We start from the raw sequence: 13,688 nt of genomic DNA, 5'->3' as shown, positions 1-13,688 counted from the left end.
AATTAAACAGCTACAAAGAACTACAAAAATGGCCGAGTGCCAATGTTTTTTTCACACTGAGCATGCGCGAACGCTCCAACGCGCACGCGCAGCGTTGCCGGCAGGAAAAAAAACTAATTTAAATAATACCCGCCCCCTCCCACTTACAAAATCGGCGCGAGTGTAGGCTCCACCCCCCTGGGCGCTGCGCCAGGCAGACAAGGAGCTGCAGAATGCTCCAGAATTGCGAGGTTTTTTTTAGGCGCGAAAAACGGGCGCCCAGCTCGGAGGGGCGCCCGTTTTTTATCCTGTGGAAACTTGGGCCCGTAGAGTGGACAAGGGAGAACCAGTAGATGTGTATTTGGACTTTCAAAAGACTTTTGACAAGGTCCCACACAAGAGATTAATGTGCAAAATTAAGGCACATGGTATTGGGGATAATGTATTGAAATGGATAGAGAACTGGTTGGCAGACAGGAAGCAAAGAGTGGGAATAAATGGATCCTTTTCAGAATGGTAGGCAGTGACTAGTGGAGTACCGCAAGGTTCAGTGCTGGGACCCCAGCTCTTTACAATATACATCAATGATTTAGATGAAGGAATTGAATGTAATATCTCCAAGTTTGAAGATGACACTAAGCTGGATGGCAGTGTGAGCTGTGAGGAGGATGCTAAGAGGCTACAGGGTGAGTGGGCAAATGCATGGCAGATGCAGTATAATGTGGCTAAGTGTGAGGTTATCCACTTTGGTGGCAAAAACAGGGAGGCAGATTATCATCTGAATGGTGACAGATTAGTAAAAGAGGAGGTGCAACGAGACCTGGGTGTCATGGTACATCAGTCATTGAAAGTAGGCGTGCAGGTCCAGCAGGCAGTAAAGAAAGCAAATGGCATGTTGGCCTTCATAGCGAGAGGATTTGAGTATAGGAGCAGGGAGGTCTTGCTGCAGTTGTACAGGGCCTTGGTGAGGCTTCATCTGGAATATTGTGTGCAGTTTTGGTCTCCTAATCTGAGGTAGGACATTCTTGCTATTGAGGGAGTGCAGCGAAGGTTCACCAGACTCATTCCTGGGATGGCAGGACTGACATAGGAAGAAAGACTGGATCGACCAGGCTTATATTCAATGGAATTTAGAAGAATGAGAGGGGATCTCATCGAAGCATATAAAATTGGACAGGTTAGATGCAGGAAGAATGGGCTCAAGTTGCTCCTATTTTTTTTGAGCAACTAGTTTAGTATGAAGTATCTTAGAAATTGCAATTCTCGGCATTTAGTTTGCTCCAATTCTCGTGAGTTATAATAGTTTCATTTTCAAACTTTTTTTTTCCAAAAGGTGTTGTGTCCCACCACTTACACCTGTTTTGCAAGTTTAGGCAGTGAAAACTTGCTCCAAGCTAACATAGAATAGAGTAAGTGTAGATTTTTGTACGCTCAGATAAACCTTGTCTACACTTTATAAATTAGGCGTAGGGAACAAGAGATTGGGGGGGGGCGATGAAAGGGAAGTTCGGGGATTTTACAAAGCATTAAACACTTCACTTTTAACCATAAAGATGCATAGAAACCATCATAATTTTTAGATAACAATAAATGAACATTAAATCAAGTAATAAAAATTAGAAGTCCTACCTTGCCGACTGGAGCACGCACCGGAATTGGCGTATTTTGTACCTAGACTCTTATTAATTTAGGTGTTTATTAATTTGGTGCTTCCAGATTGTAAAATTCCAACCAGTCCGGAATAAAATCAGGGCGTTTCTCCCCCAGTCTAGATACACTCCCCGCGGATGCGGCCTTGAAGTGTCGTCTCCTTACTTTACCAAAATCTGTGGTTGTCAGAGAATGTGGGTCCCGAGTCCAGCTCAGTCGTCCGTAGCCTGAGCGCCCAACTTCTGAACGGAGCACAGACTGACTCCGAACATGGGCTTGTGTAACTCCCGACCACAGCAAGTGAGTGGGTTCTCCCTCCAACTTACTTCCCATCGGGTGATTTGTCAGTCGGTCTGTCAATGAAGCCAGTGATTTCCCTCCTAGACATCTCAGGCAGACGTTGAATTCTGGGCTCCCAGTTAATCGCATCATCCCAGTGATAATGAAACACTAGCACGAAGTTCAAATGTATGTACTTGAATATATGCTCTCCATAAATTGAAAATTTTGAGCTGATGTTATTTCTAGATAAAATGTTAAAATGCTGGATGTGGGTGTTTCTAGGAAGCCCGAGTCCCGATAACTCAACACATCTTCAATGCCCGGGGAACCCATTCGGCCAGGGCTAGGAGCGGCGTGCTTCGGGCCCCTCCCACGCAGCGTCGCAGAGATTCGGGCTGCGAGGAGCTACTGCACATGCGCGCACACTCTAGCGCGCATATGCAGAGGTCCCGGCACTCTTGTCAGCGCTGGGACCTGGCTCCGCCCCCCCCCACCCCTTGTGCTGCGCTATGCCGAGGCCGAAGACATCCTGTCGAGCTCGGAGAAGTACAAAGTAACTATTCGGCGCCCTTTTTATTCTAGATAGTCGGCGCATCTCATGGAGGTGCGCCGTTTTTACAGGGAGCAGAAACTTGGGTCCAATGTTCCTGATGTTGGGGAGATCTAGAAACAGTGGTCACAGTCGAAGGATAAGGGGTAAGCCACCTAAGATCGAGACGAGGAGAAACTTTTTCACCCAGAGAATTGTGAACCTATGGAATTCGCTACACTGTGCTGGCCGCTTTTGTCCCGGGCCGAAGGGACCCCGCACCGGCCCGTTTCTGTCCCGGGCCGAAAGGACCCCCACGCTGGCCCGTTTCTATCTACTCTGCACTGGCCCGCACCCATCCCAGGCTGAAAGGACTCCACGCCTGTCCTTGTGGTAGCACATCAGCTGTTCATTGTGCTGACAGATTTGGGGGGAACGTTGAACCGGCCAAAGGGACTAAGGGTCTCTGAGGCCGGCGTTCAACCGGCCGAAGGGACTCTCGGCCGGCATTGAATCGGCCAAAGGGACCAAGGTGGCGGCGTTCAATCCAACGTCTTAAACTCCTGACCAACTTTTAATTAATTTTTCAACTTTTAATCCACCTTTTAAACTTTTTAAACAAGCTGGGATAACTTTTAAAACTTACATTTTAGACTTTTCATCGAAATACTTTTAAACATCTATTATTGATCTACATCCTTGACTTTTTAACAATTTTTAGAAACTTTTTAAACTGGGGAAACTTTTATAACCTATTATTGATTTACATCTTAGACTTTTTAATAACTCTTAGAAACTTTTGAAATAAATTGGGAATTTTTATCAACTTTTAACTTTTAAAATAACTTTGGAAGTCACCTTCCTAAAGCCTGCCTTCCAGCCAAGCCTCGGGCCATCCACCATCAATGGCGCTACTCGGCGCCGAGTTTGTGGCCAACACTTCACCGTAGGCAATTAGGCTTATAGAGCTGTGTCTGGTGTCCAGTGGTCTTGGACACCCTTGCCACTGGACCAAGACCTTGTTCAGCTAAGCCCGTGTGGTTGCCAGTGTGCAGCGGCCACCCCACGTTAAAAGAATTCACACACAGGCATCTTCCACTTCGTCATTATGAATTTCGGGACCTGGAACGTCAGGACCCTCATGGACAATCCCAACAGTAACAGGCCGGAATGCCGCACCGCCATAGTTGCCCGGGAACTCAGATGTTTCGACATTGACATCGCTGCCCTAAGCGAGACCCGGCGGGCAGGGGAAGGCCAGTTGAAGGAACATGGTGGAGGGTACAGCACCTTCTGGAAAGGAAAACCAGAGGCAGAACGCCGCCTTCATGGAGTCGGCTTTGCCGTCAAGAATGAGTTGGTCGACCACCTCAAAGATTCCCCCTGTGGGGTTAATGAATGCCTCATGACTCTTGCTATCACCCTATCCGGAACCAATGTGCCATATTCATCAGTGCGTACGCCACTATACTCGATGCAACGGATGAGGCTAAAGGGTTTTTATTCCAACCTTGAGACATCTTTGTCCCGCGTCCCCACGGGCGACAAATTGATCCTCCTGGATGATTTTAATGCCAGGGTCGGCAAAGACGCAGCCCCCTGGGGTGGTGTGATTGACCGAGAGGGGGTCGGGAAAGCAAACTCCAGCGGTACCCTACTCCTGACAAAATGTCTAGAACATGAACTCATCACCAACACCCTGTTCCGCCAGAGGGACAAATACAAGGCATCGTGGCAACACCCTCACTTCAAACACTGGCACCTGCTTGACTATGTCATCATCCGAGCCAGGGATCGTAAGGATGTGCGCATCACCCACGCCATGACAGGAGCTGACGACTGCTGGACGGACCATCGCCTAATCCGATCCATCATCAATATTAACATAGCCCCAAAGCAGAGGGGACAGCAGAAGCAGTTCCGCAAAAAAGTTGATGTCGGGGCATTTAGAGACTAGGCTAAGAGAGCCCTATACAGCCAGTGCCTCACAGCCAATCTGGCATGCCTTGATGACCGAGATACTGAATCCCCACAGCGTTTGGTCTGCCCTCCAGGCCTCTCTAACCAGTGCCTGTGAAGAGTCACTCAACCAGAAAACATCAGAACTGGTTTGATGAAAATGATCAGGAGATTGAAGAACTAATAGATTGCAAGCGCAAAGCATTTTTGAGCCTCAAGCAACAACCCAACTCGGGAGCTACAAAACAACATTACAGACGGCTCAAGGCTCAAGTCCAACAAAAAACCCGGGACCTAAAGGACAGGTGGTGGATGGAGAAAGCACAGGAGATACAACAACTGGCCGACAGCCACGATATGCGAGGATTCTTCGCTGCAGTCAAGGCCACCTACGGTCCAAACTCCCAAGGCCCAACCTCATTCCTGGCCAAGAACGGGGAATCATTCATCAAGGACACCAAGACTGGCGGGGGCCCGATGGAAGGAGCACTTTGAAAATCTCCTTAATCGAGACTCTGCCTTTGACTCGAGTGTTCTCGACTCCATCCCGCAGCATGCGACCCGCCACCAACTCAGTGAAACTCCTATGTTGCACGGTTGGCAAAGCCATAAAACAGCTCGAGAATAACAAGGCTACTGGTGTGGATGGAATCCCTGCTGAGATGCTGTTGGCACGGATACATGACCTCATCTCTCATCTGGAGAGAGGAGAGCATGCCAGGAGATCTGAGCGATGCAGTGATTGTGACCATTTTTTAAAAAGGGGACAAGTCCGACTGCCGCAACTACAGGGGAATCTCACTGATATCAGCCGCTGGGAAAGTTGTCGCTCGAGTTCTCCTCAATCGTCTTCTCCCTATGGCCGAGGAGCTCCTCCCGGAATCACAATGCGGATTTCGTCCCCTACGGGGCACAACAGACATGATCTTTGCAGCGCGACAGTTGCAAGAAAAATGCAGGGAGCAGCACCAGCCCTTATACATGGCCGCCTTCGATCTTACAAAGGCCTTTGACACTGACAACCGTGAGGGTCGATGGCGTGGCGTCCTCCGTTTCGGATGCCCCCAAAAGTTTGTCCACATCGTTTGCCTGCTTCACGATGACCTGCAGTATGTGATCCTTACCAACGGATCCATTACAGACCCAATCCACGTCCGGACCGGGGTCAATCAGGGCTGCGTTATCACTCCAACCCTCTTCCTCGCCACCATGCTTCACCTCGCAATCGACAAGCTCCCTGCTGGAGTGGAGCTAAACTACAGAACCAGTGGGAAGCTGTTTAACTTATGCCGCCTCCAGGCCAAGTCCAAGATCACCCCAGCCTCTGTCGGTGAGCTGCGGTATGCGGACGATGCCTGCGTCTGTGCACATTTCTGAGGCTGAACTCCAGGATATAGTCAATGTATTCATCATCCATCATAGGCAATCCCTCGGAATCAAGGAGGTCTTGCTTCCACTCCCAAAGTGAGTTCTTTGATAGCTGAACAGTACGATATGAGAGCCACAAACCCTGTTACAGGTGGGACAGACATTCGTCAGGGGAAGGGGTCGGTAGGGTTGGTTTGCCGCGCGTTCCTTTCGCTGCCTGCGCCTGGCCTCTTCTTGCTCCTTGCGTCGAGACTCAGAGCTCAACACCGTCCCAAATGGACTTTCTCCACCTCGGGCGGTCTGCGGCCAGGGTCTCCCAGGTGTCAGTGGTGATGTCGCATTTTACCAGGGAGGCTTTGAGGGTGTCCTTAACGTTTCCGCTGTCCTCCTTTGGCTCGTTTACCATGAAGGAGCTCCGCATAAAGCATTTGCTTAGGAGTCTCGTATCTGACATATGCGTACTATGTGGCCTGCCCAGCGAAACTGATCGAGTGTGGTCAGTGCTTCAATACTGGGGATGTTAGCCTGGTCGAGGATACTGATGTTGATGCGCTTGTCCTCCCAGGAGATTTGCAGGATCTTGCGGAGACATCATTGGTGATATATCTCCAGCGACTTGAGGTGTCTTCTGTACATCGTCCATGCCTCAGACCCATACAGGAGGTCGGGTATTACTACAGCCCTGTAGACCATGAGTTTGGTGGTAGATTTGAGGGTCTGGTCTTCAAATACTCTCTTCCGCAGGCGGCTGAAGGCTGCGCTAGCGCACTGGAGGCGATGCTGAATCTCCGCAGCAATGTCTGCCTTTCTTGATAAGAGGCTCCCGAGATATGGGAAATGGTCCACATTGTCCAGGGCTGTGCAGTGGATCTTGATGATTGGAGGGCAGTGCTGTGCGGCGATGACAGGCTGATGAAGGACCTTTTTGTCTTACAGATGTTAAGCGTAAGGCCCATGCTTTCATATGCCTCAGTGAATACATTGACTATCTTGGAGTTCAGCCTCTGAATGTGCACAGACGCATGCATCGTCCGCATACTTCAGCTCAATGACAGAAGTTGAGGTGATCTTGGACCTGGCCTGGAGGCGGCGTAGGTTAAACAGCTTTCCCACTGGTTCTGTAGTTTAGTTCCACTCCAGCGGGGAGCTTGTTGATTTGTGAGGTGGAGCATGGTGGCGAGGAAGATTGAGAAGAGGGTTGGAGCGATAACGCAGCCCTGTTTGACCCCGGTCTGGATGTGGATTGGGTCTGTAATGGATCACAGCCTGCATGTCATCATAAACAGGCGAAGGATGTTGACAAACTTTTGGGGACATCCGAAACGGAGGAGGATGCTCCATAGACCCTCACGGTTGACTGTGTCAAAGGCCTTTGTAAGATCAAAAAAGGCCATGTATAAGTCCCCCTCACAGCTCGAAGGCTGCTGCTGCTTCTGACCAGCCACTGACGCCGCTGCAATCCCATGACCGAATGGCCTCAAATCCGTCCGGGTGCTACATCTTCGCGGGGAATGTAGGCCTGCCTCAAGCACCGCAGCTCAGCTTGAAGGCAACTTGCTGCCTGCCCTTGCCGTCGAGAGACACTGATGCCTGAAAGGCCTGCCTGAAGCACTTTCACACAGGTAGGAACATGGTTTATTTAATCTTTTCTTTGCTTATAAATTTTTATTCAGGTTGTATTTATTTGTATAATATTTGTATAAGTATAACTAAGGATTGATTGTAGAATTTAATGACTTCCGTTCCCCCCCCACCTCGTTCCCTACGCCTAATTTGTAACCTGCGCCTGATTTTTTTAAAGTGTAGACAAGGTTTTTTCAAGCGTACAAAAATCTTCACTTGCTCCATTCTAAGTTAGTTTGGAGTATGTTTTCACTGGAAACTTTCAAATCAGGTGTAAGTGGCCGGACACGCCCCCTTTTGAAAAAAAATTCTGTTCCAAAGTGAAACTGTTCTACCTGACTAGAACTGCAGAAAACTAAATGTGGAGAATTCCGATTTCTAAGATACTCCGTTCTACACCAGTTGCTCCTAAAAATCAGGAGCAAATCATGTGGAAACTTGGGACCATAGAGTAACAGTTAAAGCAAATTATACTTTATTTAGCTCAATCGATCCTCTCCTTGGAAATGAGGGAAAATAATAAACCATATGCCCTCTCCCTGTCGTGGACTGGCTTACTTAATTATGCCATTACCATTTTTTCAGGCTACTTCTAACTGCAAAAACTGACCCCCTGCATTTTTAGATTCAGGCCAAGAGCTCACTGCCCATATCTCTGTTTGTTCTGGCCCTAGAAAGCAGAGGGTTGGTGCCATTCCAAGGCAGAACTTTGCCAGCAGTCCTGTCAACCAAACTGTTTATCATCTCTGCCAGGTGTAAATCTTTCACGGGCATATGCCATGCCCTCCATGAATAGAATCATTCTACTCATAATGGGTGTAAATATTTGGTAACCTGAGACAAGACGACGACCTTGCATAATGTCCCAGGTCATCCTAGATTATCTGGTTTTAATGCACATTTTCTAATGCTGCAGCCTGTAGCATTTGTCTGAATTAATTTAGTTTTAAAAGATGTGAAAAATAAAAAAATGATTAAAAATCTGAAATTATATGGGTGATTACAGACACTGTATAACCCTACATGTGTGCAATAAAGGTACAGCAGTTATTATGGGTGACTTTAATCTACATATTGATTGGGCTAACCAAACTGGTAGCAATGCGGTGGAGGATGATTTCCTGGAGTGTATTAGGGATGGTTTTCTAGATCAATATGTCGAGGAACCAACCAGAGAGCTGGCCATCCTAGACTGGGTGATGTCTAATGAGAAGGGATTAATTGGCAATCTTGTTGTGCTAGGTCCCTTGGGGAAGAGTGAACATAATATGGTAGAATTCTTTATTAAGATGGAGAGTGACAGTTAATTCAGAGACTAGGGTCCTGAACTTAGGAAAGGTAACTTCGACGGTATGAGGCGTGAATTGGCTAGAATAGACTGGCAAATGATACTTTAAGGGTTGACGGTGGATAGGCAATGGCAAACATTTAAAGATCACATGGATGCATTTCAACAATTGTACATCCCTGTCTGGAATAAAAATAAAATGGAGAAGGTGGCTCAACTGTGGCTAACAAGGGAAATTAAGGATTGTGGTAAATCCAAGGAAGAGGCATATAAATTGGCCAGAAAAAGCAGCAAACCTGAGGACTAGGAGAAATTTAGAATTCAGCAGAGGAGGACGAAGGGTTTAATTAAGCGGGGGGAAATAGAGTATGAGAGGAAGCTTTTTTTTTAAATTCGTAGCCAATCGTTCCAATTCTTTGTCAAATCACAAACGCCAGAGGTCACCTTGCACACGCCAAGGATCACTCTGCGCCAATGCTCCTAGCCAAAAGGCCTAGAGCCACTGCACCGCTCCTGGAAGTACTGCAATACCAGGTTCGTGCCATGGAGGTGGATGGGTCAGGTCCCCCACACACCTCCGTGGAAGTGGATGGGTCAAGCCACCTGCCGGGAACATGAAAACTGACTGCAAAAGCTTCTATAGATATGTGAAGAGAAAAAGATTAGGGAAGACAAATGTAGGTCCCTTGCAGTTAGATTCAGGTGTATTTATAATGGGGAACAAATAAATGGCAGACCAATTGAGCAAATACTTCGGTTCTGTCTTCACGAAGGAAGGCACAAGTAACCTTCCGGATGTACTAGGGGACCAAGGTTCTAGTGAGGAGGAGGAACTGAAGGATATCCTTATTAGATGGGAAATTATGTTGGGGAAATTGATGGGATTGAAGGCCGATAAATCCACGGGGCCTGATGGTCTGCATCCCAGAGTACTTGAGGAAGTGGCCCTAGAAATAATGGATCCATTGGTGATCATTTTCCAACGGTCTTATCAACTCTGGATCAGTTCCCATGGACTGGAGGGTAGCTAATGTAACACCACTTTTTAAAAAAGGAGGGAGAGAGAAAAAGGATAATTATAGACCGGTTAGCCTGACATCAGTTGTGGGGAAAATGTTTGATTCCAACATTAAGGATGGGAAAGTAGTGACAGTCGGTCCAAGTCAGCATGGATTTCTGAAAGGGAAATCATGCTTGACGAATCTTCTGGAATTTTTTGAGAGTGTAACTAGCAGAGTGGACAAGGGAGAACCAGTGGATGTGGTGTATTTGGACTTTCAAAAGGCTTTTGACAAGGTCCCACACGCGATTGGTGTGCAAAATCAAAGCACATGGTATTGGGGGTAATGTACTGACGTGGATAGAGAACTGGTTGGCAGACAGGAAGCAGAGTCGGGATAAACGGGTCCTTTTCAGAATGGCAGGGAGTGACTAGTGGAGTGCCGCAGGGCTCAGTGCTGGGACCCCAGCTCTTTACAATATGCATTAATGATTTAGATGAAGGAATTGAGTGTAATATCTCCAAGTTTTCAGATGACACTAAACTGGGTGACGGTGTGAGCTGTGAGGAGGATGCTAAGAGGCTGCAGGGTGACTTGGACAGGTTAGGTGATTGGGCAAATGCATGGCAGATGCAGTATAATGTGGATAAATGTGAGGTTATCCATTTTGGGGGCAAAAACACGAAGGCAGAATATTATCTGAATGGCGGCAGATTAGGAAAAGGGGAGGTGCAATGAGACCTGGGTGTCATGGTTCATCAGTCATTGAAAGTTGGCATGCAGGTACAGCAGGCAGTGAAGAAGGCAAATAGTATGTTGGCCTTCATAGCTAGGGGATTTGAGTATAGGAGCAGGGAAGTCTTCCTGCAGTTGTACAGGGCCTTGGTGAGACCTCACCTGGAATATTGTATTCAGTTTTGGTCTCCTAATCTGAGGAAGGACGTTCTTGCTATTGAGGGAGTACAGCGAAGTTTCACCAAGCTGATTCCAGTGATGGCTGGACTGACATATGAGGAGAGACTGGATCGACTGGGCCTTTATTCACTGGAGTATAGAAGGATGAGAGGGAATCTCACAGAAAAGTATAAGATTCTGACAGGACTGGACAGGTTAGATGCAGGAAGAATGTTCCCGATGTTGGGAAAGTCCAGAACCAGGGGACACCGTCTTGGGATAAGGGATAGGCCATTTAGGACTGAGACGAGGAGAAACTTCTTCAGAGTTGTTAACCTGTGGAATTCCCTGCCGCAGAGTTGATGCCAGTTCATTGGATATATTCAAGAGGGAGTTAGATATGACCCTTACGGCTAAAGGGATCAAGGGGTATGGAGAGAAAGCAGGAACGGGATACTGAGGGAATGATCAGCCATGATCTTATTGAATGGTGATGTGGGCTCGAAGGGCCGAATGGCCTACTGCACCTATTTTCTATGTTTCTATGTTACATGACTGTTGCCAATGAGTATGCAAATTAATTCACTTATTTGATTTGTACTTTTGATTGAGTGACAGTGAGTGAGCACAGGCTTTTCAGCTTTGCACCTTGGTTTAGAATCTAGCCCAAACTGGGTATTATTGGGTTGAGTGGAAAGGGCATGACCCTGCATTTAACCTCCCTGAATGTGGTTGATGCCTAAAATGGGAAAATTATCCATTTCCCATCACTAAGCTCATTCCCCTTGTTGAATACAATTTTGTAAAAACGGAGTTGGGAAAGATGTCATAGTAAAAATAAATAGTGCCTAATTCAGAGAATTAAGAAAACATGGGGTAGAAATCGCATTCTGTTTGGTTTTTACCACAGCTGCGGTTCAGGTCGTCTCTTGAGCGACCTTCCACTCTTTGTTGTTTTTTAGTCCTTGGATCCGTCAGTCGCTCTAAATGGGGGCGATGACGACACTTGAGGGGCGGATACGGGGCGGTGGCAACACCTGAGGGGCGGAAGTTGGGGGCGGTGCAGTGTGTCATCACAGCGCCGCGTCACCACAGCTCTACCCTTCACTTAAAGGGGAGAGCCGCTGCGATTTTAAAACTTCAGCCCGCTGGGGTGCCAGGCTGCCTGTTGGTGGCCTGGCTGAACCCGGGGACATAACACTTGGCCGACCAAAAAAAACATGGCGGCAGCGGCAGTACATCCTCCCCTTTAAAGGAAGCTGCACCACCGTTGCAGGCGGCCACAGTCTCACTGGACCACCGGGGGAAAAAACAGGTTTTGGCACTGCCAGGCAGGCTGAACATTTTCAAAGGGGAATGTCGGAGGATGGGGTGGGGGGAGGGAGTGAGATTGGTGATGACGCGCTTACCACGGATCGGCATCACTGGGAAAACTTGGCTATTGGCTATCAGTGGCCACGTCGCTCCACTCCGCAGCGTGGCCGCCGATATGCGGTGGTAACAGGGCTTAAAAAGAGGAGCAATTTCGGCCCCCATATGTTTTATTTGCTGCACTGCGGTGTGCTTGCACATTAGTATATGATGGGTTTGGCTGTATATAAGGAATGATTACTACGGAAAGGGCATCATATTTCTGAGGATCTTGGGCTCCACTATTGTGTTCTGTTTTTTTTAAAGGCGCTTTTTTGTTATATTATACGTGTTGCATTCATTGATTCTAGAATCATTTTTCTTACCAAAGTGGAGGCTGGAGAGTGAAAATTATCAATGAGAATTAACTGATGAATTGATGTTCAAACAGGCATGACTTCAGAAGAGACGAAACGTGAAAGCACTGTAAGACAGCAGACTGCAGACACAACAACGGCCCCTGACAAACCTGATTCAGCAACAATAGAAAAGTCACCAGAAGGTATATACTTGAAAAGGAAAATGTTGCAGGGCTGTGAGGCAAGAGCAGGGGAGTGGGACTAATTGTATAACTCTTTCAAAGAGCCTGCACCAACTTGATGGACCGAACGGCCTGCTGTGCTATATGATTCTGTAAGGTGCAGTTCTGATTTAATAATAGTACTTAAACTGATGTTTGCACCAACGTCGTTAACTTTGGGACAGTGGGAATTGAAACTAGTTTTACACTCTTAATGAAGGCTGTGGTAAAACCTGTGACCTTTTAGTCATCGTAATAGGCAGTCCCTCGGAGTCGAGGATGACTTCCTTCCACTCTGAGTTCTCAGGTGACTGAGAAGTTCAATGAGGGACCTACAGTCTCTGTCGCAGATGGGGCAGACAGTGGTTGAAGGAAAGGGTGGATGGGGCGCCTGGGTTGACTCACGCTCCTTCCGCTGTTTACACTTGTTTTCTGCTTGTTCTTGGCGATGGGACTCGAGGTGCTCGGCGCCCTCCCGGATGCTCTTCCCCGCTTTGGGTGGTCTTGGGCCAGGGATTCCCAGGAGTCAGTGGGGATGTTGCACTTTGTCAAGGAGGCTTTGAGGGTGTCCTTGAAGCGTTTTCACTGCCCACCTGGGGCTCGCTTGCTGTGTTGAAGCTCCACATTGAGGACTTGCTTTTGGAGTCTCGTGTCGGGCATGCGGACGATGTGGCCCGTCCAACAGAGCTGAACGAGCGTGGTCAATGCTTTGATGCTGGGGGCATTGGTGCGTCTGTCCTGCCAATGGATTTGCAGGATCTTGCGGAGGCAGCGCTGGTTGTACTTCTCCAGCGTTTGAGGTGTCTGTTGTGTATATAGTCCACGTCTCTGCGTCGCCTGAGGAAGAGAGTGTTTGAAGACCAGGACCTCAAACCCGGCACCAAGCTCATGGTCTACAGGACAGTAATGATACCCACCCTCCTATATGGCTTAGAGACGTGGACTATATACAGCAGACCTTTTAAATGATTTTGGTTGCTACGGGACTTTTCTATTTAAAAAAAATATATATATATATAGTCACATTTCAGATTATGTTTATTACAACAATACCTGAAAGTAATTTTTATCACAAACTGATCATTTAAATATTCTGAAGCTTGTCGCTTGCTATTGTGCAGATGTTTTGTAGTCCCTAAATGCCTGGTAGAAACTTGATCAAATGTGAGGTTTCAAACGCTTTTG

General features: G+C 47.5%; 1 protein-coding gene across 3 annotated transcripts in view; it reads left to right on the top strand.

The window, feature by feature from the left end:
• Positions 1-13,688, top strand: part of poc5 (POC5 centriolar protein homolog (Chlamydomonas)) — a 173,609-nt gene that overhangs the window by 28,312 nt on the left and 131,609 nt on the right. For all 3 annotated transcript variants that reach the window (XM_070886119.1, XM_070886104.1, XM_070886110.1), the window contains exon 4: positions 12,375-12,485. In XM_070886119.1, coding sequence (XP_070742220.1) covers positions 12,375-12,485 — 111 coding nt within the window. The remainder of the gene's footprint in view (positions 1-12,374; positions 12,486-13,688) is intronic.

This window comes from Pristiophorus japonicus, chromosome 1 (genome assembly GCF_044704955.1).
Source record: "Pristiophorus japonicus isolate sPriJap1 chromosome 1, sPriJap1.hap1, whole genome shotgun sequence".
Classification (NCBI taxonomy): Eukaryota; Metazoa; Chordata; class Chondrichthyes; family Pristiophoridae; genus Pristiophorus; species Pristiophorus japonicus.
This window is presented reverse-complemented; position numbering and strand designations above follow the sequence as displayed.